The 25,100-nt window shown below is 37.7% G+C and overlaps 1 protein-coding gene across 1 annotated transcript in view; it reads left to right on the top strand.

Annotated features, from left to right (window-relative positions):
* pcdh15a (protocadherin-related 15a) overlaps window positions 1-11,924 on the top strand; it is a 249,589-nt gene extending 237,665 nt beyond the window's left edge. Inside the window, exons 36-40 of the mRNA XM_024296795.2 lie at window positions 2,993-3,014; window positions 3,607-3,645; window positions 3,789-3,862; window positions 7,321-7,432; window positions 10,983-11,924. Of these exons, the coding sequence (XP_024152563.1) occupies window positions 2,993-3,014; window positions 3,607-3,645; window positions 3,789-3,862; window positions 7,321-7,432; window positions 10,983-11,585 (850 nt within the window). The 3' untranslated portion in view covers window positions 11,586-11,924. The remainder of the gene's footprint in view (window positions 1-2,992; window positions 3,015-3,606; window positions 3,646-3,788; window positions 3,863-7,320; window positions 7,433-10,982) is intronic.
* The last annotated feature ends 13,176 nt before the right edge of the window (window positions 11,925-25,100 follow it).

Raw genomic sequence — 25,100 nt, 5'->3', positions numbered from 1 at the left:
CTTTTGCTTCATTAGAAGTGATCTCACTTTTTGATCAGTTTTCACATTTTTCCCCTTATAGTTCCTTTGGGTGCAGCGGGTGAACTTAGTTGTTATTTCCTTGTGTTTAATAATGCACAGTCTAATTTGAACCTTTTTTAGTTTTGTATGTTACTACTGGGTATATGGACAAACGTTTCAGGAGCAGATGTTGAAGTAGAGTAGAAGTAAAGCATAATCCAAGGGACAACAAGGATGAACTGACATTTAAATACACTGATGGTAAATAACTAAATGAAAACAGCTGTGGATGATTAATGTGACAGGGGGGAAAACAAGCCTAAAAAACAGATAGTAAGGACAGAGAAAACATCGAAAGGAAAGGAATTAACTTGGAAATTAATGATATTTTAAGTATTACCAGCAATTATACGTCTGTCATTTCATTCTTAAGGAGGACAACAAATGTGTAAAGGTAAATTAAATCAATGTTGAGTAATAAATCCATTGCGACTCAGACTCCACACCAGTAGATGGCAGTAATGCACCCACACGCTGTGTGCCATCCGGCATAAAATTACTCAAGAGGAAGAAGACCTGAGCTATGTCTGAATCATTTGCTGTCCAAATCTATATTTTCAAAATCGAGGGACTTAGAAATTTCCCAGAAGTCTTTGCGAAAAAGTGTGAATCAATGCTACTACATTGGCAAATATAGACCACAATGCATTGCATTTAGGCAATTCTGGCTAGAAAAAAACATTATTTAAATTTACTTTTTAAAAGAGGCTATCCACATTTATAACCTCAGAACACAGTGGAGTCATAGACGTCATAAGATGCTAAAATTGATTAGATTTTCACTTTGTGAAATTGGTCACATCATACTAGCCTTTTAAAAAGAGCATGGTGTCCGAATTGCTTTCTAAATCCAGGGCACTTGATAGTCCCGCACGGCATAGTTTTTTATAATTAAGAATTAGGGTGGGAATTCGGACATAGATCTGGGCTATATCCGAAATCCTTCACTACTTAGTGTACTATATAGTCCATTCACCATTTTGTAGTACTGTATAATCTACAATTCCAAAATCAAGTGTCCTTGAAATCCCAGAAATCTCAGTAAAAAAAACAGTGTGATTAGGGATTGGTGACTATAGACCACATTTAAATTTTTTTGTAAAAAAATTTATTTAACTTTTTTTTTTAAGTAAACCATCAAGCTTTTCATTATCAGAACACAGTGGAATTATAGTCTTTGTAAAATACTCGTGTTGATTAGGTTTTCACTTTGTGAAATCAGTGGCGTCAAATTTGCTGTTTCAAAAAAAAAAATAGTGAGCATAACGTCCAAATAGTTTAAAATTCAATGCATTAGATAGTCTCGCACTATATAGTGTTTTAGCAGTAGAGAGGGAATTTGGAAAACAAGTGTACTGTGTATATTTGATTCCATTTTTAAGGTATACACACCTGATGGAGTGAATATTATAGTCTGGAGTGAGTCATATCTCATCCATTGTCATAATAAATCTCTCAATCCAAACTCCAGACCAGGTGGTGGCAGTGATGCACCATTCTGTTGTTTGTCAACCACCATATAAACAACACCTAGAGAAGTAAAGGATACAATTCTTTAAGAAGGACTAATTAAGAGATGATTCTGGTTTTGCCTGACAATTTGGACTTCCAAATAATAGATATTGGCCGTGTCAATGAGGTAGCACTGTGTGGGCCACAATTGTAAATAGTAATGTTGTTCTTAATCTGGATAAATAAAGGTTAAATAATTACATTTAAAAAATAAAACAGTCCACTAGCTAGAATTTTGGGAAAACACTGATTTGTTTCAGGATTTTTTTATCAGTAAGGCACACTGGAGCAAACTAAAAATTCAAGCAATGTGAAATATTTGGATGTGTTTAAAGTCCTAAATGAAAAATTGTATCTCTAGGTTTTATTACAACGATACATGAGCTATTATTAAATCCAATACTCGTCTACTAGCTTCTTGGACTTCTCAGACCACCACTTTTCTTGCCATACATTTCTTTTTTCCACAAAGTCCCCTGGTGTGCGAACTTCCAACGGCTGCTTCTTCCAAGACCATTTTTCTTGATGTTGCATGAAGCAGCAGTGGCCAGCAGGCAGGCCAACAGGTCATTCATCAGGTCCCCTCTCATCATCTGCTCTGCCTGTAAGGCGCGGCGCATGGCTCTGCCCTGTTCCCGCGCCCTGGTCCCTCGCCATAATAACAGATTACGGCTCCCCAGAGGAATCTCACATCATCACTTAGCCATATATCCGAGACTGTGAAAATCTTCATTATTCATGGATCCAGACAAGTTACAGTTGTACATTTGTGGACCTGGAGGTTTCGTGCAAGCCGCTCAATTACTTGCTGTTTCCCACTGACGTGTGCTGAAGGCATTGTAGAGAACTGCTCTGCTGGGGCAAATCTTTCAGTTGTTTTAATGTTTGATAGAATTTAATTTTTAAGATTTACTTATGTCGTTGCCAAAAAAAAGAAAAAGAAAAAGCAAGCTGGACATTTAAGTCTCTGGGCATATAATAAATTGGCAGCCCAAAGCTGGTTTTATTAATTGAGCCAGAATTTCTGCCCTTTAATCACAATGTCCTTTTCATATCTGCCAGTGAAAATACTGGTTATGGCTGCATATACTCTGACTTTGCTCCTCTTTGCAATTGTCTTTGATATTTGCATTTATTGCATCCTTTTTCTTTTTGCTATTGGATGGGCTAACTGAGGGGGGGGCAGCCTACATCAGCGCAATAACTGTGTAACCTTAGGCAACCTTTGGAAAACTGAACAATATCTGCAACTCTTTAATTTAAGACATGAAAATGCACAGTAAGTAAAGCTGCACTTTCCTCTCTGGTCAGCAAAAGGCAGACACACAAATGTTGTCCTTAGGCTGTTCATTATATTCATATGAAATGAAAGTGTCGATCCATATTTATTGTCTTATTTCCTCCTTTCTGCAACACACAGGAGACGAGGATACGGAAGACAGGTGAGCATTCTTGTTGTGGGTTTTTTTTTATCTTATTGTTGTGCTTGGACATTTTGTCATTGATGGAAGCTTACATCCCATTATTCTTATCTGTGGTTGCATGATGGGAAACAGTCTACGACATTAGGATGAGATCAAACTGACACAACTTTTGACGCTTTACATTACAGTTTAGATTTGTTGTTTTCTTCAAATATTGGAAAAGCTTTTGGATTACCCTTATTTTTTTGCATTGTAAAAATCAATAGGGGGTTCAACAAAATCTCTTCCAACAATACATTTTTTTTGTTGCTTTCAAATAATCCTTGTGGAGTCACAATCAGATAAAATCCAAAATGTTTTTTTTGTTTGTTTGTTTTTTCTCCCTTTCCTATTCCTGGTTGGCATCTTTCCTCTTATTTCCTGCTCTATTTCCATCAATATTTCCTTGTTTTTGTCAGCATTTTTTGTCATCTTCCACTGTTCGGATTCAGGCTGAAGCATAATATGTACTTTATTTGCTTTCTAAATCAGAAGTAAAGTGGTATATTTGCTCCTTTCCTTATTTCGTCTTTACCTTACCTTTTCCTTCTTCTGTACTAACCGTTGGCAGCAACAGCAACTGCTGAGGCCATCCCTTCTAAGACCTGAGGTAGAAGCACTCCTGCTTTTCTTAATTCACAGGGATTGCACTCATTCAGTTCTCTGCTCGCTCTTTATTCTGCTGCTGCTCCTCTGTTTTTTTCCTCCTCAAGAATGCTGAGTAATTTATCTATTTCTCTCTCTGAAATACAGGAACTCTCCATGGAGTCAGGTATCGACCGAGGCCAGGACTACTACACACAGGATTACTATAACTACGACCAAGGGTAAGCACAAACACTTACATCTCTCTCTTTAATTGTACTGGAACTGATCCTAATTAGTTCATTTGAAGCATTTAACAAAGTTTTCCATTTTTTAGTGTCAAAATATTGAAGAAAAAAATATTTCATTTCAAGTTAGTTTAAATAAACCCCTAATTTATTCCTCACCTCAGGATTAAACACCATTAGAGTATTTACCCCCTCTTTTCCCACTTAATGAAATTCATTATACTGCCTTGAGTTGGCCACCGGAGATTCAGAATCAATTTCCTGAAACCTGATAAAGGTTTTTCTTTGTGTTCACTTGTTGGATTGTCCACAACCAGTCAGGAAAAGGAAGATTTAACACCAAAAAAAAACAAAAGCAAAAAAAAAAAGAAAACAAATCTAAAATGTATTAACATTTAAAACGAATACAGTATTCCCCTCCGTATTCGCGGGGCTTAGGGACCAGAATCATAAGCGAATCCACGGAATCCGCAAATATGGAGAATCCTCCACCCCCACAGCTGAAAGATGTCTGTTACTGGTTCATACTCATCCAAAACACTTCTCATCATGCTTTATAAAGCATTTATTGAAGAACATTGGAGTATTTCTCAACATAAAGAGCTTTTTTTTTTAATTCAGAGCAAAGTTCTATTACTTACTACAGATGATAACTATCCTGCATGATAATCTTCTTCAGCATATCAGGATTTTTTTTCTGACGCTTTTACCTCAGTTAATGCCATATCTCCATGGAGGGAGGAGGGGGCGCTCCTCTCAAGGAGGGAAAGTGCCAGTCCGTGCTCCCCCTCCAAGCTCCTTGAGGGGTCTCGACTGTGCGGAGATGCACCTTAGCAGCGCAGCAACTTCTTTGGACACAAAAATGTCATACTAGCATTTGTTGTCTGAGTTTTTGTGACGAACCGGTAGAGTCACGTAACTGAAATCCACAAATACAGAAATGCGAATATGTGTGGGGGAACACTGGAGTTTTTTTTTAATTTTACGAAATTTTTGCATTTTTTTTTTTCTTTTAAAGAAATTCTCCAAATTTCTTTGTGCATTTTTTGCAAATAATGCAAGTTTGATATGAAAATGTTCAGAAAGTTTAGGACATTCACGCGTGTAGCAGTGGCATTCATACTTTTAACACATTTTTAAATTTTACCCAATTTTTTGCCTTTTTTTTTGAGAAATTCTTCATAGTTTTTTAGCACTTTAAAAAAGCTATTCAAAATTGGTATCAAAATGTTCAGCGATTACAGTAAATTACTTCAACAACTTTAACGACCATATTCAGCAAAAAGCATTCACAGTAGCTTTATCACAGGTAATGCAACTTTTCTAGTTTTCCTAAAGCTTTCAAGCAGTGTGGAAGAGTGCTCCCTGAATTTTATTCTATATTCCTCTCTATTTAGGTGGACATAAATGTGTTCTCCCATTAACAAAAGTAATGATTTCATTAAAAAAGCTGAACTAACAGAAATCATTAAACCCAGGAAGCAGCGAAAGGATGTGATTTACAAGATTCTTGTTAGATTTTTCTCCTCGATTTCCCCTATCCAGTTCCCTAACAAAAACATAACTTGGAAATCAATGTCTTCTTATCGCATTAGCACTTTTTACTAACTTCTATAACTGCAGAACTTCTTGCTTCACACATTCTCCCTTTACCCTTGTAGTCCTAACAGCCATAGGAAGCTCAAAACTTGAAGACATTTTTTTTTACAGCAGCAAATCACACAGTGAGTAATACACTGCCTGTGCAGAGCTCAGGAAATCCGCTACAGTAATGTATTTAAATACATCACTCTTGGAATTTTACGCTTTGAAACTGAAACTAATACATTCAAACTCAACGGGGCTAGACGGAATAATCACCATGCCCATGTCTGCAGTTCATTAATAAAAATCTACTGTAATTCTTTTGTCCCACTTAAGAAGGGGTTTGTGCCACGCTCAAAGTTGCAGTAAATTTTGATCTTGGTGTTGTAATTTCCTTTTTGGATAATCACCAGCTTTTCTTGTAAGTCAGCTTTACTAATTCTAATTGCAACGTCTGAATCACTCTGGCTTAAATGTTCTGGAGCCTGCAATTATATGTTTCATTTGCTACGATCCTTAAAGGTGCTACTTCACAGGGTTGGTTTTTCACCTATGATCAGAGTTCTCTTGATCTGTTTTTGTTTGGGATCCAGGGTCACTCTTGGCCAGCGGTTAAGCTTTTAATCCAACAATCAGCAGGCAGCAGAATTTTGATGTTCCCAGAAATAAATTGTATATGGCCTTGTTCTTCCAGGAAACTTTCTTAAATTTAAAATGTAATAATTGAGTATCAGTCAGATTTGAGGCAAGGACTTAAAAATTCTCATGAGGAAAAATGGGTCTTAATAAATAAACACATTTTGTTGTAACTACTCTTACTCAGCATACTGAGCATTAGTGGATTCTCTTGTTATAACTTGCTCAAAAGACATTAAATTTAAAACAATTTTTAAATTTGACTGCAGATTTGCATAAGTCTTATCCATATTAGTGCAGATGAAAAATATACGCAAAATAACGCACTTCAACTTTTTGTTTCTTTTTCATGTTATTTATAGTATTGTACAGGGGTGAGTAACTATTTGACATAAGGGCCAAAAAAGGCTCTAAAGTGAAAACATGTTTTAATTTGGATTAAAACTAATATATAACATTTTTGGGGGGTTTTAGTTCAAAACTGTGACTTCAGTTCTCATTTTAGTGCTAGTTGCACCAATGGTTTGATGTTCTTCAGGGAAAACCGCAAACTTAGAGACGTGCTGCAGTCAAGTAATGTTGAAATGATCAGAAAAGGACTGTCCAAGCTGAAAACACTCATAAACAGAAAAAAAGACACCTAAGCACAGGTCATATATTTATTATGCACCATCTATGGTAAAACACCACATTATAGGGGAAAAAAGCAAATAGATTGTATCATTGTTATTTATTCCCATTTGGCGGGCAAGATTAAGTCGTTTAATGGCCCCCGGGCCGTAGTATGTCCACCCCTAGTATAGTATAAGTAAAGTTGTTGTCTTATTGGATATTAGAAACAAATGTATCGACTATTGTGAGAAGTAATTTTGTTTAGAAAAATGGCCACATACATAATACATAAATTGCATTTTGGTTTCAGCATTTTTATTGAATTAACTATTGTTATTTTTGAGTATTTATTTGATTTTGTTTGTTTACTATTGAGTAAAATATGCTTATAGAGTTAAAGGCTTGTGGAGACGATCAGTTTCCGTACATGTTTTTCAAAATAACCTTTATTTTAAAGAGTTGCTTTGATTAATCACATTTAAAAAATGTGAGGCTTATCTTAATTCCTCTACTTTTTTACTTATTTAATAGTTTCCTTTTTAAAAACGCATTAAAAGGACTTTAATATCATTAAATGGATGAAAGGGATAGTCAATATTTGCTTTGACTCGATTTTGCAGGTACGACTTTCCTCAGTACGGCAGTCGGAGGAGGCTGATAGCTCCCATGTATGATGAATATGGAGAGGTGATCATGGAGGATGATGGGTATTACTACAGTCAAGGCCCTGAGGTATTACCTTTTCTTGATATATTACAGAGGTGTTACTTTTCATATTCACAGTGATAATAGTCTAAAAATCCCACAGTCTTTCATCAGTGTGTGCTGTATTATTGAAACCCAGTGCCAACTCTGTGTGCCAAACCCGCTCTGTGGCTTTACGCTGGCAGAAAGTGGCTAAATAAAATGTGACTGTCTTAGGGCCGCGGCAGAGGAAGAGGTCGTGGTGGCATGCCAGGTAGAGGTCCACCAAAGAGGGTTGCTTTTAGGGACTTCCCACCAGAGGGAGAAGGTGAACAAGCTGAGCCAGCAGGGGAAGGTGAGCCTTCGAAGGCTGCCAAGAAACTCAAGTCCGTCATGAAGCTCAGCAAGTTCCTGGCTGGCAGCAAGGGAGGAGAGCAGCCTTCTGATGCCGGTCCCTCTGGCTCGTCTCCATGGAAGAAAGCCAAGATGCTCAAGATGTTTGGTGCTGGCAAGAAGGATAAGGACTACGCCAAACTGATGTCAGCCCGTCGCATTGACAGTCAGGAGAGTCTGACCGACACGCCGGCAGTTATGGGACCAATAGATAGCAGATCTGATGCCCGCAGTCGGCTTAGCAAAGTTTTAAAGAAAATCAATATTACCAACAAGTTGCAAGTCAGGAGGAAGTCGCAGAGTAGTGTGAGTCATGGGTCAGCCACCGGCAGTGAGAGAGATGAAGAGGCCTCACAGGCAGCAAGCGAGGATGAAAGAAAGTCTAAAGTGTCTATTAGTGTGACTGAAAGTGAGCCAGAAGCAGGTACGAGTGGAAGCAGTAAAGAGAGAGGCTCTGACGACGAATCGTCCGAGAAAAGCAGTGTCGACAAAGATTATCTCAAAGTAGATTTAGACAGGGACGACACGAACGAGAGCACGGTAGACTCCGAGGAAGAGCCTGACGAAGAGCCGGAGGATTCTGATGAGGAGAGCAAGTCGAAATCTGAGGAAGAGGAAACAGAGAAAGAATCTGTCAGTGAGAAGGAATCTGGGACTGAGGGAGAGTCAGGGAAAGATTCAGAGTCAGAAAAGGAATCAGAGTCAGGCAAGTCTTCAGATACGGAGAAGGAGTCAGAAACAGAGAAAGAGTCTGGCTCTGAGGACGAGTCTGAATCTGAGACGGAAAAGGAAACAAGCACCGAAAAAGGTTCAGCGACAGAGAAAGACTCTGATGAAGAGTCTGAGGAGGAAGAGACTTCAGGCCGCAGTAAAAAAAGTGAGTCATCTGCGAGGTCTTCTGTGAGATCATCAGCTACTGATGTCAGTAAGGGGAGCACAGCTTCTAGCAGGAGTGGTAGTGGGAGTGGTAGTGGAAGTGGTAGTGGGAGTGGGAGTGGGAGTGGTAGTGGGAGCACAAGCAGCGGAAGTAAAAGTGGGAGTGGCAGCAGTGCTGCGTCTTTATCAGGCTCCAGCATCAAGTCATCACAGAGAACGGCGTCCTCAAGAAGAACATCAGAGAAGTCCAGTGAAGAGGTCAGTGATGCCGAGTCAGGAACGGGGACGGCGAGTGAGACAGAGACAGGATCCAAGTCAGGAAGCGAACGCTCCTCTTCTCGGGTGTCCAGCAAGAAAACAAAGTCTGGATCGGACTCTGTCAGTTCCCGCGGCAGTTCGATCTATTCCCAGTCTAGCCGTGGAAGCGGAAGTCGACTTTCCCAAAAGTCCAGTGGCTCCGAAGGCACAATCACCGAGGAGAGCGAGGAAGAGGACCAGGAAAAATCAGAGTCTGCAAGCGAGGCGAGCCAGGCGTCCTCTTCTAGGAGGTCCAGTGTGGCATCTGAAGATGCCGGTCCCTCTGCCCCATACACTGGTCCTTCTTACAGCACTGACGTCAGAAGCACAGGAGATGCTTCCGAGGAGACATACGGAGGACTGTCGCCTATCACTGAGGTGGATGAGGACGCCATCTCCACGGAGAAATCTTCAGTCAGTGACTCAGCAGAAACTGAGGAAACCTCAGATGTCGATTCAGAGTCTGACGGAAAGTCAACAGCCTTCTAAAGAGAAATATTGTCCCCTGTGAAGTAAGAGTGAATAAAATCAATTACTCTTGCATGGGAGTGAAGAAATATTGCTTGCCTCTACTGACACTTTAAAACATCAACTTTTTTCTCATTTTCCCTTTGCGACAGAAAACCATCAAGGTTTTCTGCAGCGAATGATCTGAATTTGACTTTTTTTTCCTTGATGTCTTTGAGTTCCACCTATCCTTGATGTTTCTTCTGTGGTTTTGCATGGTTTTGTACTTCTCTTTCTATTTTGAGATGCAATAGTTTTTTTTCTTTATTAGCCTTTCTGGTAGTTAAATATTTGTACTTCAGTAAAAGTAAGGACTGGTTATTCCTCACCAAACGCAAAACTAAACATTTTTTTTTAGAATTTAGTCCCCTCTCTACTAAGTTGTTTTTGTGTGTGTGAGTGTGTGGTGTTTGTTTCTTTCAAAATAACTATCTTAAAACATTTATCTGGCCCACAGTTTCCCCTGATCAGGTTATTTGAGTTTTAAAGCTGGGAAATGTCGCCAAGTTTGGTTCAAACTAAATGAGACAAGAGACCCAAACATCACTTTGCTTCTGACTGCTTTTAAAGTTGCACCTTTTAGTATCATCATTGAGTTAATTACAATTTAAGATTGGATAGCTGAAAATTGCTGCTTTAAATAAATCCATCTACATCTTTGTTTTCCACATCCGAGCTGGCATCTGGGTTAAAACTGTAGGCCTGCATAGAGCCAATATTGCTCATCATTTTTGTTCCACCAGTAATGTTAGGTTTAACGTTTGAGCCAGTAGGAGAATGAGCTCTCAGTTATGGGTGTTGGGTAGGGGGGTGGGGTTGCTCCATGCTAACAGGGCTACAACTCGGAGGTGATTTTTTAATAAACTACTACAGAAACTATGTTTTAGGAAAAAAAACAATTTTCTTTTCTTCTAATTATGGCTAAAAACTGAATAATCAGGATTAAAAGACTACTGGAAATGCTTTTACAAAAGATAATCAGAGTGAAACTTTAAGTATGTCAAATCACAACGCATGACACAATCCAAATGTATCCTTTTAAGAAGTTTGACAAAAAAAGATCACTTGTTGCATACATTCTCCCCCTACCCTTTTCATTTAGCCCTTCAATGGAAAGTTATGGAAAAATAATTCAAAAATTTGAATATCACTTCCACTCGGTGACATCATCAATAATTGAAAGTCATCTCAGTTAGCACAGAACTGCCAGCGCTCATGAAATACATGACGTCAGTTTTATGCATTTATAAAGTCATGCTAAAACAAAGAGTTATCCCAAAAAAAAAACTTTTCCGGATATCTACCCTTCCAAATGCCCCTACAATTGAAAGGGTAAAGAGAAACTGTAGGGGGATAATTCAGATTTGGCCAAAATGTCAAAATCTACAATAAAAGATAAGAAAAAAATAAAATATTTATATTTTTTAACCTCTCCAGCTCTGTTGGTTTTCTTGTGAGAATTATGAAATACTTGTCTGTGTTCAAATATATTTAACATACTTTTTTCCTATTTACTCCTCCCCAGCCTGGCAGTAAAAAGCGGATCAAGCTTGTGGTGGATCAGGAGAACGAGACCAGTTCTACCGGAGAGGAGAGCACCACGGAAAGCCAGCGGAACAGACTCCCCAACAACCATTGCAACATCAACGGCAACATTTACCTTGCTCAGAATGGCACGATTGTGCGAACTAGGAGACCGCCTCATGTGAATAACCTGAAGTTTGGCTCTCCGTGCCGGCTGAGTAAGCATTTCAAAAAACTGGAAAAACTGGGCGTGACTCAGGAAGAACCGCTTCCCGTTATTAGTGTTGAAAGTTCCGAAAACAACACAGAAAACGGAATCGGTGTTCCCCCCAAGGATGTAAACCTGAACACCTTGTCCTCCTGTGGCTCCTTGGGGTCCACCATCACCGATCTGAAAGGTTTTGGGTCCAAAACTAGTATTGCTAAAGCCATGATTGACAGAAACAGCAGCGGCTCGTGTGCGAGTGAGGAGCACGAGTCTCCTGTTGACCTCCAGAAGAAGAATAACGAAACACAGGAGTCACTCGGTGACCACACATTATCAGAGGAGGAGTTGTGGATGGGACCATGGAACAGCCTGCACATACCAATGACCAAACTCTGACTGACCCTGCACAAAAACATCCAAATCCATTTAGTCATCATACAATGTGTGCCTCATCTGGATCAGCTCCAGTTTCTAACAGGTGATTTCCCTTCATGTTTCTTCTTTTTCTTTTTTTTATGAGTCAAAAAATGAATTTTAAAGCCTGTTTGTACCCAGCTTTCACCACTGTAAAACACCACTAGAAGATGTGAAGCAAAAAGTCAATGAAGGCAAAAAAATCATATATGTTGGGTTATTTTCATCTTTTAAAACTGAACTTAAAAAAGTGTAGTTTAACTTTTTTTTCATAACTTTCAGGGAAAAAAGTTGTAAAATTATGAAAATTTGTCAAAATTAAATAAGAAAAAAACCATGAAATTAAGAAAAACAAAAGCAAAAAGTAAAAAAAAAAAATCACTTAAATAAAGTTATACTTTTATTAGAAAAAGTCAACTTTTTATCAATTGTTAATTTAATGTTTGAAAAGTTGTAATTTTCCAAGTAAATGTGATGTTAAAAGCAAAATGTAACATTTTATTTAGGACTTTTTTTAACTGATTTCTTGTAAAATTATGACTTTTTAAAGCATACATTTACGACTATTCTCATAACTTGTTGCTTTATTTGATAATTTTATGATTTTATTTTTATTCTTGGAAATATAAAAACGTTTTTCTCATAATTTTACAACTTTATTCTCATTAAATTTGACTTATCTTATTTTACAACTTTTTCATAACATTTATACATCTTTAACCTCATATTTTGGAGTTTTTTTATTTTATGATGGCCTAAATTTTACTTTTCTTTTTCTTTTAGAACTAAAAAAAATCAACAATCATTGTTTATTTTACAAAATTGTCAAAAAATATATTTAGAAAATTATGTTACGAGAGAGAAATCGTCATATAGTCTATAAATAAATCAACAGAACTTATTTTGCTAATAGTAAAAAAATATCTTTAAAATATAATTGTCTTTGATTTTATGTTGTTGTATCTCTTCGAAATGTTTTTAAAAAACTCCAAAAAGTATATAAAATTATTTTTTGTCTATTTTGTATCAAGCTGAGATGGAGAATCTATTATATGATGCTAGAGAAATTATTTCCACACGACTGTCAGAGCTGGATTTGAACAGTGAACTGCGACAGTTTGAGCTTAGTGTTTTTATATGGACGTTTGTACCTACAGAATGTGATATTTTCAGTCCCTTTACATGATGCAGATGCTCTCTGTTCATGTCATTGGTTATTGATGGAAAACCAAAAATCGTATCTCATTTCAAAATAAAGCTCTAACCTGTTTGATTGTGTATTTTAATTAAAAACAATGAATCTTTTACTTTTTTTCCTATAATATTTCACCATAAAATAGTTCATTTTTAAAAATTTAATTGTAGCTGTAAAGTCAAGTATGTTCATGAAGGATTTTGGCTCAGAGTTGCCTGATGAGGCTTGGAGTTTAATTGTAAAACAGCCAACTCTCTGCACAGCGAAAGCTGTCACATAGAGGTCCTTTCTGTGGAGCAGCTTTCCTCTTTAAAGGGAGGCAGTGACAGGCCACTCAACATGGGCATATGGAGAGCTGCTGCTCTGTATCTCAGTGAGAAAGTTTAAAAAAATGATACAGAGCCACTTCCTCCCTTCAAAAAAGTGTTCTTGCTGTGATTATTATATAAAAAAGAAACACAGGACAAAATGGAAATGGCATTTCAAAATCCTAACATTTCTAAATTGATTCCCTGTTTTTGTGGGTGACACATCCCACACAATCAAAATGACATTTACAACATGTCCTATAGTCAATCAAAGCAGGAAAACCTCGGCTAAATTCACAGTAAGTTAAAAAAAAGATGATTTTGAAGGAGATTAAGTAACGACAGAAATGGCTTGAATCAGATTCTATTGAAACTTCTGAGGTAAAACGTATCAAAGTCAGAGAAGGTCAATACAATTTCAGTATTTTATTTCAACTATAATCCACTTGCAAATCTGTTAGAAAGTGTCATTCCTGATGAAATATTTAACCTGTTAAATACAATTTTTAATTACAGAAATAAAGGGTTCCAGAATGCATCTTGAGAGTCTGATGCTTTACACGAAGTACAAGACACTTTTCAATAGGTGTTGAAATGTAAATGAATCTTTCAAAAGAATGTACATTTTTACACTAGAGTGCCTTTGTTATATGTCTAGCGCTATTACCATGTATCTGGTATCGTTGAGCCTTTTCCTTTAAAATAAAGTTTTAAAGCAAAACATATTAATACAACTTTAATCACGATTTAGATTGTTTGTTTTCACCAAATAAGAAGAAAAAGTTGCATAAATGCCTAAAATCATAGTTTATGATCAAATAAAAAATGTAAATGTTTTTATTTTTTCCCCCTAAAGAAATGCAAGCTATTGGCTAAGAGGATGCCACGAATGAGACTATGTGGCATGCAATAAACCGGAGCTTTTGTGGAAGTGTTCTGCATTGATTCAATGAAGATGTCAATGAAAATGAATGTTAGCAAGTTACATTAGAGTGAGAATGTTTTGACTTTGTTAATCTTAATATGATGATTATTTTACTATGTTTATGATTTTGTAAGAAAACATATTAAACACCTGCTTGCAAAAGTTATCATAGCCCTTTGAATACAGACAGGAATAATTTATTTATCGTTTTTCTAGATAGAAACTATTTAAACCATGCAATGATCAGCAAGAATGTCAATGGTTCATTTGCACGTACACTTTATTACCAAAAGTATTGGCTGTAGTGTTGGCCACGGGTGTATAAACTCAAGCGATCAGTCATGCAGACTTTTTTTTACAAATATTTGTGAAAGAATATTCCACTCTTAGGACTTCAGTGAATTCCAGTGTGGAACTGTCGTAGGATGCCACCTGTGCCACAAATCCAGTTATAAAATGTCCCAAATATTCTACAGTCAACTGTCAGCTCTATCATTATTTTTTGGAATAGAACCTTATTGATCCTATGAGGAATAATGTATTTTCAGTACAACCTAGAACATGAAAAACAACAATGTGTAAATACAAGAGGGAAAAAATACACTATTTAAACGCAAAAGCACAATACAATCAGAGTTTTTGTTTTTCTATCATTAAAGCTACTATTTACTGTACCTCGTGCTGTTTCTGGACTTTAATTGGAATTTCCTGATGGGACCAGGAAGAAATAATTTCTCATTTTGGGAAATGAAAGAGGATTTCCTTTATGGGTATCCAGCACCATCATCAGGCTAATGTTTGCATGCATCACGTCACCTCATTCACCTGTTTTCTGCATTCAGCTCTGATGTGAAGTCTGTGGTCAAAAGCTGTTTGGTTTTAGCATCACAGGAGCTCAGTGTAGACTTGCAAGACTGCAGACTTTTTCACTCAGAAGAGATAAGACAAAGACAAATGATTTCCTGCGGCACTTTTTTCCCAGTTATGAATAGTTAGCACTGGGAAACGCATGGCGCACATGTAAAAAGCTCTGATATGCTGTCTTTAAATTGTTATTGCCACGAGCGATCCGAGCTTTTATTGTAAACCAGACATGTAGAAATTCAGTCTGACTAACTAATCACAGAAGAGGCAAGCAATTTTTCTTTACCCCACGTATCACATAATCCTCACCTCGGGGTTTTATTTAAATGTCTTCATACATCTACCAAAACAGAATCTGTCACATTTTGTTTTCATGCAAAGTCATTTTTGTGCACGAGTATTTCTGGGACAGACCTGCAGAGGTAAGTCAGAATTTATTAACCATGATTATTCGTACTCTGGGGTCTGCTAGTTAGTCATGTGATCGATGCACTTAACAAAAGGTACACTGGGGTCATGCTCCTGCTTTAAAATGACAGCTCGCTCAATCTAATTAGCCTTTGGGGGCTCCCCGTTTTGGCTTGTGGTTTAATCAGCACAAAGAGCCACAGGCCTACATTCAGATATAAGACGCCTATTTAGGAAATTAACAAATCTATTGGCTTGAACATCATCACAGCATGAAGAGTCACACGAATCATACGTGAGCATTCACTTTGACAGAGAGAACAAATGGGTACCACTTCAAAGAGAAATGTCAATATTAAATAAATCAGTGAAACTGAAAATTAATGCAAAACAGGAAAAAAGTTTTTTCTTTTTTTATTCACTCATACACAATATATTTTATAACCTTTTCTGATCTTAAAATTCACACTTCTTACGCCAACCTATTAAATCTACATATAGTTAGAGAGGGTAAATTTAAATAATTTTTACTCATAAAAGCTCAGTAAAAGTATTCCCTCTTATCATAAGTGCTGATTAACAAGCTGTGAAAAATTCAAAAGTATAATTTAAAAGTGTGAGGTTTGTTGTCCAGATCTTTACCCAGGCTGTGTGGAAAGGGCTGCCACGATTAGTCGTGACTATGTTGACTATTAAAATACCTGGCGATTCATTTAATATTTGATTAGTCGTTTTTTATAACTAACGAAGCTTTAAAGTGGCTTTAAAGTGGGAAACATAAAAAAAATAAATAACTAAAAGGCAGAACTACGGTGATGCATGAGCACCTGAAAAGGAAACTTGTTGTGACTGAGTTTGCCAAACAGGGATCATCGTCTATAAGCTAAGCTAGCATTAGCGCAAACACAGATCAAGCTTATTAGCTAAATGTTAACTTCAGCACTCTTTCGTAGTTCTTTGATGAAATTTTAGCAAATTTAACATAGCTTCTGCATTTTCACCAAATCTCATCAGCAATTAAATAAAATCGTGTCACCATTTTTAGCAAAAAGCTTCAGCATTTTCAGCAACCAGTTTCAGCAAAAAAGCATTCACACTAGCATTATTGCAGGTATACAACTTTTCTAATTATCTTTACTTTTAGTTAGCATATCCCTTCATCATGTCAAGTTTAAAGCTAATGATGGCTAAGATGTGTGTTTTACATCCAGTCTATGCATGATCAAATTAGTCGACTAATCGAAAAAAGTAATTGGTGATTAGTCGACTATTAAAATAATAGCTTGTGCCAGCCCTTGTAAATATGGCAAAATATGGGAGAATTATCCATACTGGAGATGGTGAACAAGAGCACAACCAGTGTTTGTGTGACTGTGTGTAGGAGTGGCCTATAATCTATAATCAATAAGCTCTTGGGATTCAGGTAAGCACCGGTGTTATTAGTTTAGCAGCCAGCCTTCAGAGTCCTTCCTATAAGTATAGCCTATATAGGATATCCTGGCCTACAGTGTGCAGTATGGTAATCTACCTATGAGTCATTGTAGAGGAGATTATCCCAAATCCCATAGAGAGGAAGGAGGAAACTCCTCATAGCGCCTATCCGTCACTGCTGCTCAGAGCATGCTCAGACCTGGAGGGTTGTACACTTCATTTCCTCCAAAGCCAAGCCTCAAAATAACATGATCCATCTCACTACGTAAGCGCTTAAGGAGAAATCTATTGAAAAGAATACACACACACACACACAAAGGAGGAGTGTGTTCTGCTGCTAGTGAAATAACCACACATGACAAACATCCGCTGGGGCCATTATTGTTTTTTGTCACACGGTGAACTCTGACTTTTTTACCAGTTAAATTAGATCAGATCTGCCCCGTGGCCAACGCGGGGACAGATGGGGGTGGTTTAGTGCTGCAGGGGTAGTTGCAGGTCGGTGATTTCAGCGGAGTCACATTAGGATGAAGGTGTTGAGCTGTAATGATATGAAACACAGGCAGAAACCTGTACAGGTGCGGGTCGTAGCTTTGATGAGCAGCGAAAGTGTGAATTGAAAATCTTTGATGCTTTTGGCTTTGAAGTTTTTTTTTTCTTTCAATTTAAAGAAAAACAAGGCGATGATCCAGGATCAGTTTTGTTGCTCACACACACTTGAAGGATCTTGAAAAAGCAGATAAATTTAAAGTCCCAATTCAATCATCTTTTGATCTTTTTTAAAAGTGTGGTCTTTTAATTATGATTAAAAAAAAAAAAAAAAAAGTTGTTTTCTATAGTTTCTGCTGAGAATTAGAAGTTCGACCTCAAGCTAATATTTCTCCCAGTTTCTGTTTTGGCTTTAAAAATAAAAGATTTATGTGGAAGACATCTTTAAAAGACTGTAAAATGCCCAAAGCTCATGTCTTATTTTAATTTTTGGAACAAATTTCTGAAATTGATAATGGAGCTTAATTTGCACATTTTTAATGAAAAATTGAAGGCTATGTAGTAACACATAAAATAAAAGAAAAATATGTTTATATATACATACATATATATTTTGCTCATTTTTTACTGTTATTTTTTTCTTTTCTCCTAATATGAAATCTCATTTCTGTTTACTGCTCTGTTCTAAACCATTTATATTCACTTATAATTTTAGTTTTAATGTATTCATGCTGTGTTGTTGAAAATTGTTGTCAAAAAAAATAAAAATTAGCGGCCCAATAAACATGCCGACCGATATCCAAGTTCTCCAGCTGTACAGTTTAGAGCCAGATCGGATGAGGAAAATGATGTGCATGGATCTGATCAGCTACAAGTGGAGGCATTGGAATAGAGAGGAGCAAGCAAATATTTCCTTTTTCGTCTGCTCTTGATTCACTGCAATTTAAATAAAGAAATTCTCAGAAATGCAATTTTAATCTTAATTTTCTTTATATATGCTCTCCATTGTAAGAAAAATGCTACAATAACATGTTAAAAACACCTAAAACACAATGTTCATTGGAATCTGTCTTTAAATTAATGCATTTTCCTACATATTCTCACATTAAAACATATTTTTAAAAATATTAAAGAGACTTGGGGCTTCTAAAGTAGCGAATATGAGCTGCACACATGCTTGAAATGTAAATCTGAGGAGTTTTTATGGAGACGGTTGTGACAGCAACAAAGCTCCTCTCCGAGCATGACCCTTTTATTTCTTTGTTTTTTCTACTTTTTGAACTTTTACTTTTGAATTTTTCTGTTTTTGTTCAAAAGTATTTGAAGACACTGATCTTATGGTGCCTTTGTCTGTGCTGGTTCTGAACAGAAGTCGGAAAAAAAAAAAAATAACTCCCTCATGTAGAACAAAGACACTAATAAGGATAACTGGAGTAATATGGCCAAAACAAGAAAACACTATGTCCTGTTTTCTTTTTTGTTTAGAAATAATCAGATAAAGTTGAAGAAGTCATCATTGTTCCTGCTTCATCAATACAAAGTGAAGCTTTGTTCACTCAAACACAGTTGTGACACAAATGATGGTCTTAAGGGAGTTCTGGTTTTCAACACTAAAGATCCCCTCAACTGCCACAACCTAATTAACTGCAGTTAAATGCAAATCTTGAACATGTTCTCTTCTGGCCACTCAGACACAACTCATTTTCTATGCAATCAATCTAGATTCTGCCTCTTTTAGGTTTCTTTTCCCCCACAGTTCAGAGATAACACATACTTCTACATTACAGAAAGACTGGAGGGGAAAAAACAACCACTGAGAGCCACGCTTGGAGTTGCAAACTGTCTAAAAAGTTATTAATCACAACCTAAAATCATCCAGCTTTTACTACAAAAATATTTATTTAAATTTTACACAAAAAAATGGTTTATAAAAGGGTTTATTCGGTCTCCATATTTTTTATTATTACTTTGAAGTTTGCTGATTCAGTTCATACTGGCTCTAAATTATGATCATGTAACATTTTGTGTTGAATTATCTTCATTAAAAGGCTTTTATCATTTTTAATATTCCGTTAACATCTGTAACATATCTTTTTATACTGATAGAATTACAAGATTTTTTGTCTCAAACTAAAGACAAAAAAATCTATTTTCAAACTTTTAAATAATTTAAGGTGCATTTTAAAAAAACAACAACATTTTCTTCGACCTTGAGTTGCACCATTTTCAAAGTAAAGAAAACATTTGAAGATGGAAACAACAGCACTGCAGCATAGAAGATATCAAAGCAGAGATATCATACGCCTTTGCTCTTTTTGTTGAAGGAGGTTATTGAACATTATTCATATGTTTTTGTAATAAAAGCTTCATTTTAGACAGCTTCGGCTCTCATTGATACAATTGATGACAATCATGAAATAAGAATGTATTCACACGGTGAATACTGCCATGACTTAATAACATTCATTCAGATGTATTGATTAGTTACAAGCCGTTATTTATTTTTTATTTTTTTATTATAATTGCCATTAGTGGTGAAAACATTTATTTTCACCAAAAAGAATGACAAAAAATGTAATCTAAACTGCCCCAATTTGAAATAAATATAAATTATTTATCTAATTACTTCTCAACAACTGATGAGGATGTGGCCACAAGATGGCGCCTGAGACTCACAGCTGAAAGCTCACATCTGGATTGTAGGAACAGAGGAAAAACAAGATGATCCCCAAAAAGTGCCTGATTGTTAATATCAATAAAATGTTACAAACTTTTTTAGTTGTACTACTCATTTACCTAATTTCTTTTCTTGCCAGAATATGTAGAAAAAAATTAAAAAATCTAAATTATTGCAACTTTTATTGATGTTTTGTGTTATTTCCCTGCACACACAAAGTTTTAAATGCTAAATCTCCATCAGTCGTGCTGTTTCCCTCCTGCCTAATGAGCAGCCATATTTCCAAAGTCATAATTTTCATCCTTTTTTCTCTTGGAAGTTGAAAACAACACGTTCCTCCTATTTTTGCAGAGTGGTGCTTAAGCAGAGAGTAGAAGTCCATCATCATCTCCTCATTTCCTGCATCTATTTAAGACTGTGCCTCTCCGAAAGCGGCGCCCGGTGCCCGCAGTCGGAGCTATCCGCGGACCTGCTTTCATGCTAATTCCGGTATATTAGGATGTCTCTCTGCGTTTATGTTTTGACGTTTTCTGTGTCTTTCGTTGACCATTGTGTGCGCAGAGCGTGCACCCTCTTGGCCTCATGCCATTTTAGAAGTCAGATGTTTTTGGGGCTTCCATAACTATATATTGTACATCTTGAGTGCTTTATAATTTCTATGCTGAACATTGTTATTTTGGAAATGTACTGAAAACCCAAAGTAAGATTTAACTGACAGACAGGTCTCACACACACACACATGTGCTGCCGCTCAGTAAGCCCGGGTCTGTGACATCCCACCCAAAGGTTATATCCCATCCGAAATGTTGGGTGTGTAGTAAAATACATGCTCCACGCTGTCTGGCTCTAATGAAGGGGTGCATGACTGGCAGTTCGCTGTTAGTACCATGTATCGTGCGCTTCTTCATCACAGGACATATCATATCTCAATATTTGAGACACATTTTTGGTAAATATCTGTAGCACAAACGCACAATCTGAAGCAGTCTGGCTTGTTGTAATTTCTACAAACGGCACATAATAGAGGTTTTTCTTCACAAAAAAGAAAAGCCTCTTATTATGAGTAAGGCATACTTGGCTAAACTTGTCAGACTGAGAGCTTTCAGCACCCACAGTGTTAATGTATAATGTCAACGCAGTAGGGAGTCTTGTTAAAAAGCAATTAAGCCAAAATGATTTAAACATTGTGCGGTTTGGCCATCGGCGAGCCTCGAGGTACGCTCTGTGTTGTTGTCGTCTTAAAATGAGAATTTCACTGTCTGCTCACACAGAAAACCGCTATTTGTGTGAGTGTAGCTCTAACCACACTTTCCCACACCCGCCAAACCATACCAAACCACAGACTTCAGAAATGCACACCACACACACACACACACACACACTTGCACAGAAACAGACAGCATTCGCATGAAGAGTAATTGAGGGGTTTGACTAGTTTTTGGTGCATTAAAACAGTAGCTGTTTTAAATGACAGGGCCTGAAACATACTTGCATTGATGTCTGCGAGGTTGGTAAAGAAGGCTGATTACTCAAAAAGGACGTGGCATTCGGTAACTCTTATTATATTCCCCTTTATTTTGTGAAGTTTGACTGAATCACGCTGTTTAAGAGCCGACGGCAATGGTGAGCCTTTTCCATAAAAAGTCTGCGATACGTTTTCTCTTATTTTGGATGATCTAAATGTTACTTCAATGGGATATTCACAGGTATAAGTGGTTTGCTGTTTCCAAAGCAACAGCTCATCCTTTATCCGTGCAATAATTTGCTCTTATGTGAGTCTGCAAGTCTCCCAGAGTTATGTAAGCAGCTTGAATTTTCGTTCCAGTGGCCGTTGTCTTTAAAAAAGATTAGTGCTAGGCCGTAGTCAGACACATTTTAGCTGTTGGCAGATTGTTAGCTCACACTCTGTGTGCAAATGTGCTCATCACAGCCAGACTGCTTGGATGTGGTTTCGAACATCTGTGTGGTCCGCACTCAAGCAGAAGACAGACAGAGGAGAGACAGAGAGGGTGAGGAACAGGAGAGTGCAGGGAGGGGTTGATGGGACCCCCTAGCACTGCAAAGAAAGACACCCTCAATTTTTCCATCACTGCTGTCGCCACCACTACGGTGGTGGTGGCGCTGCCTCGGAGCAGAGCCAGGGGACAGTGTGAATCAAAAGCTCAGTGTGTGTGTGTGTGTTGCAGAAGGGAGTGCACGACTGGGACAAAGCAGCCGCATGCGGTGCTGTCAGTCTCGCAGATGACTTATGAAGCTGAAGGTTTAGGTCTGGCAGTCGTGTAGCTGTCGGTGGGGGGAGGGAATTGGGGTGCTGAAACAAGTCTCGGTCCAAACGTGTGGTCAACTCCCCCACCAACAGCAGCAGCAGCACCACAGCCTCAGCTCCCTGCCTATACGCCTGCGGTGTTTATTTATGAGTCCGTTTAACCACGGCGCGGTCCCTGTGGTGGACTGACACAAGATGACAGCAGTCTGAATGTCTTGCCCTTTAAATCCAGTCTAATGGTCCCTCAGTGCTGTGGAGACAGGCACTGGGATAGGCGCCTGGGGTCTTTTCATAGGGGCCCTCTGAGTAACACATCAACTAACACATCTATGGGCCACCATCCAGAGCCTTATTACTACCTGCTTCAGCTGCTTTGGCGCCACTGATTTAGCCATGGCTGTTTTGAGTGACAACGTGAGCATGGGAATGAACACCATCTGCCTATTAGGACCGATCAAACTTTTCATGCTGATGTGTCGTTCATATCAGTATCTGTAGTTATGGGGTGACCAGGTAAATGTCATTTAAAAACTGATCAAATTGTTATTTATTTATTTTATTTTGCCACCAAAAAATGGCAGTAGATGTTGGTGCTAATTGAAATTTTGTGTTTTGATGCTTAACTTTATTGAAAAATTGTAAATATGCCAGATTATATCTGAAGGCTTATTTCTATCCTTCCCTTGATGGGCAAAAGCAGGGGTGCCCAAAGTGGAGCTTGCTAGCCAAATTTGGCCCACCAAAGTTTATCTTTTGGAACTCTAAGTCGTTCCTGCGAAAGCCGCCGAATGTTTAGATAAAACCTCTTGCCGATTCCCATTGATTCGCTATGATGTTCCTAAACTCAACGGCTGTAATATACTTTTGGCCACTGGGTGGCGCTGTTAGCACTTTCTGTGCCTGAAGCTACAGGTGAAACAACCCCCAAGTGAGTCAGTCCCGGGCTTTTTTGTGTTAGAAATTCCATGGAGTCTTCATGGTCACTTCTGATGCTTTAAGCGGCCTTTTGAGCTAGCCGAGATGGAGCGAACGGATAAAGTCAAAAGAGCAGCTCCACGTCTCTCATTAGGATCCCAGTTTGCTGTTTTCATTAGAAGAAAGTTTGTTTTAGTTTGCTCCCTTTTTCAGTTAAAAATGGCCAGTGAGGCTTTCCTGTTAAAGGTTTCAAAGGCAAATGTTACTTTTTATTGTTACTAATGTGTGTTAATACAGAATCAAAATAAATAAATTAAATCATATTCTTTATTTTCTCCTTTAATTTCATGACATGCAAAAAAAATGTTGTATTTGGCCCACGGACTGGGATCCCATTTAGATTTTGGCCCTTTGAGTGAAAAAGTTTGGGCACCCCTGGGCAAAAAGAGAAGGGATGCCAGTAAAAACAGAGAAAAAAAAATGTTATTAAAGGGCCATGAGCTTTACGTCTTTAAGTCCATTCATTCATTTTCTAAGCCCGTTTTGCCACTTTTGGGGTTATGGACTAACCCGTCCACTCGTGGGTGAAGGCAGGGTACACCCTGGACAGGTCGTCTGTCACAGGGCCACAATCACACACCAAAACACACTTGCATTCACACCCAGGGACCAATTAGAGTAACAGATTAACCTTTAACACGTTTGTGGACGGATCTAAGAACCGCTACTAAGTCAAACTTTGGTTCTAAGCTATTACTTGAACCAGCATAGCTGAACTAGTTAGCATCATTTTGTCAAGTAGACTTCAATAGGAGTCTCTTGCTATCCGTGAGATTGCTGCCATGGTAACCCAGAAGAGAAACTTTCTTGTGGATATGCTGTCAGTAGCCATGTTCTTCTGCACACTTTTGCTGACTTGGCATATCTAATCCAGTTACTGTTTGTATGTGTGGGAAATGTAAAAGTTTGTCTGAAAAATGATGAGTGACACTTGATAAAAAAGACAGAGAATGATGATTGAAGAGTTGATATTCAAGATAAAAACATTATTAGCTTTGTGTAAGCAACCCAAATGTGGACTTTGCATTCAAATTCACTCACTCCAGCCTTTTTGTGGATGGAATAATTTCTAATGTAAGTATTCATGATAAAACTGCTGCCAACATTTAGAAACTTGTTAACTCACGAAATGCCATGCACACTGCCTCCATGTTTTCCATGATGCACCTTTTATTTGAGCTGGTTATATTGATATTTCAGACAAACTGTGTATTTTGTGGTCCAAGCACCAAATTTGGCATAGATGTCCTTTAGGATGCTTCTTTCAGAAAACTATGTTGGCTGTGAGAAAAGTCCAAAATGGCAGCCATTTGTAAAGATGGCCGCCATACACTCAACTTCTACCAAATTACCCAATGTACACTGACCTCAGTCTCAACAAAAAGGGTTGTTCATGCACAAAATTCAGTAATTTAACTTAAGAAGTATCTAGAATACTATTACATGTTTATAATGTGTATATATTTTAAATCTTAGGTTTTCTTGTGGCTGTTGTGGTGTTCTTATAGAGGGGATCCTAAGGTATATCCATGAAAAATGTGATGCTTGTACCACAAAATGCACAATTATTTTAATAACCGGCCCCACTATTTCCAACAGACTGCAAGCACAACCACACAGGAGAGTGCGAACTTCTTACTTGAACAGCATAAATGGGGCCTTTCGTGCAGTAAGGAGGTTAGAGGGGTTGAAAATATGAAAAATGTATACCACGTACCTTCACTTTACCTTTCTTAAACTTACCTTTGCGTGTTAGGTGTTCGCTACAACCTGTCACCTGCAGCATGCCCATGAGAAAAATAATTGCTCAAAAATGTTGCCTCTGTTAGACTCACCTTGTGGTGTAAGATCTTATGGTGCATTCATATGGGATGCGATTCACGCTTCAATGTACAGACGCGATCTGAAGTCTTGAGGCGTGATTTGGGCATTGGGCGAGGCAGTATTGTTTTCATCAAC

The sequence above is a fragment of the Oryzias melastigma genome, linkage group LG15 (genome assembly GCF_002922805.2).
Source record: "Oryzias melastigma strain HK-1 linkage group LG15, ASM292280v2, whole genome shotgun sequence".
Taxonomy (NCBI): Eukaryota; Metazoa; Chordata; class Actinopteri; order Beloniformes; family Adrianichthyidae; genus Oryzias; species Oryzias melastigma.
This window is presented reverse-complemented; position numbering and strand designations above follow the sequence as displayed.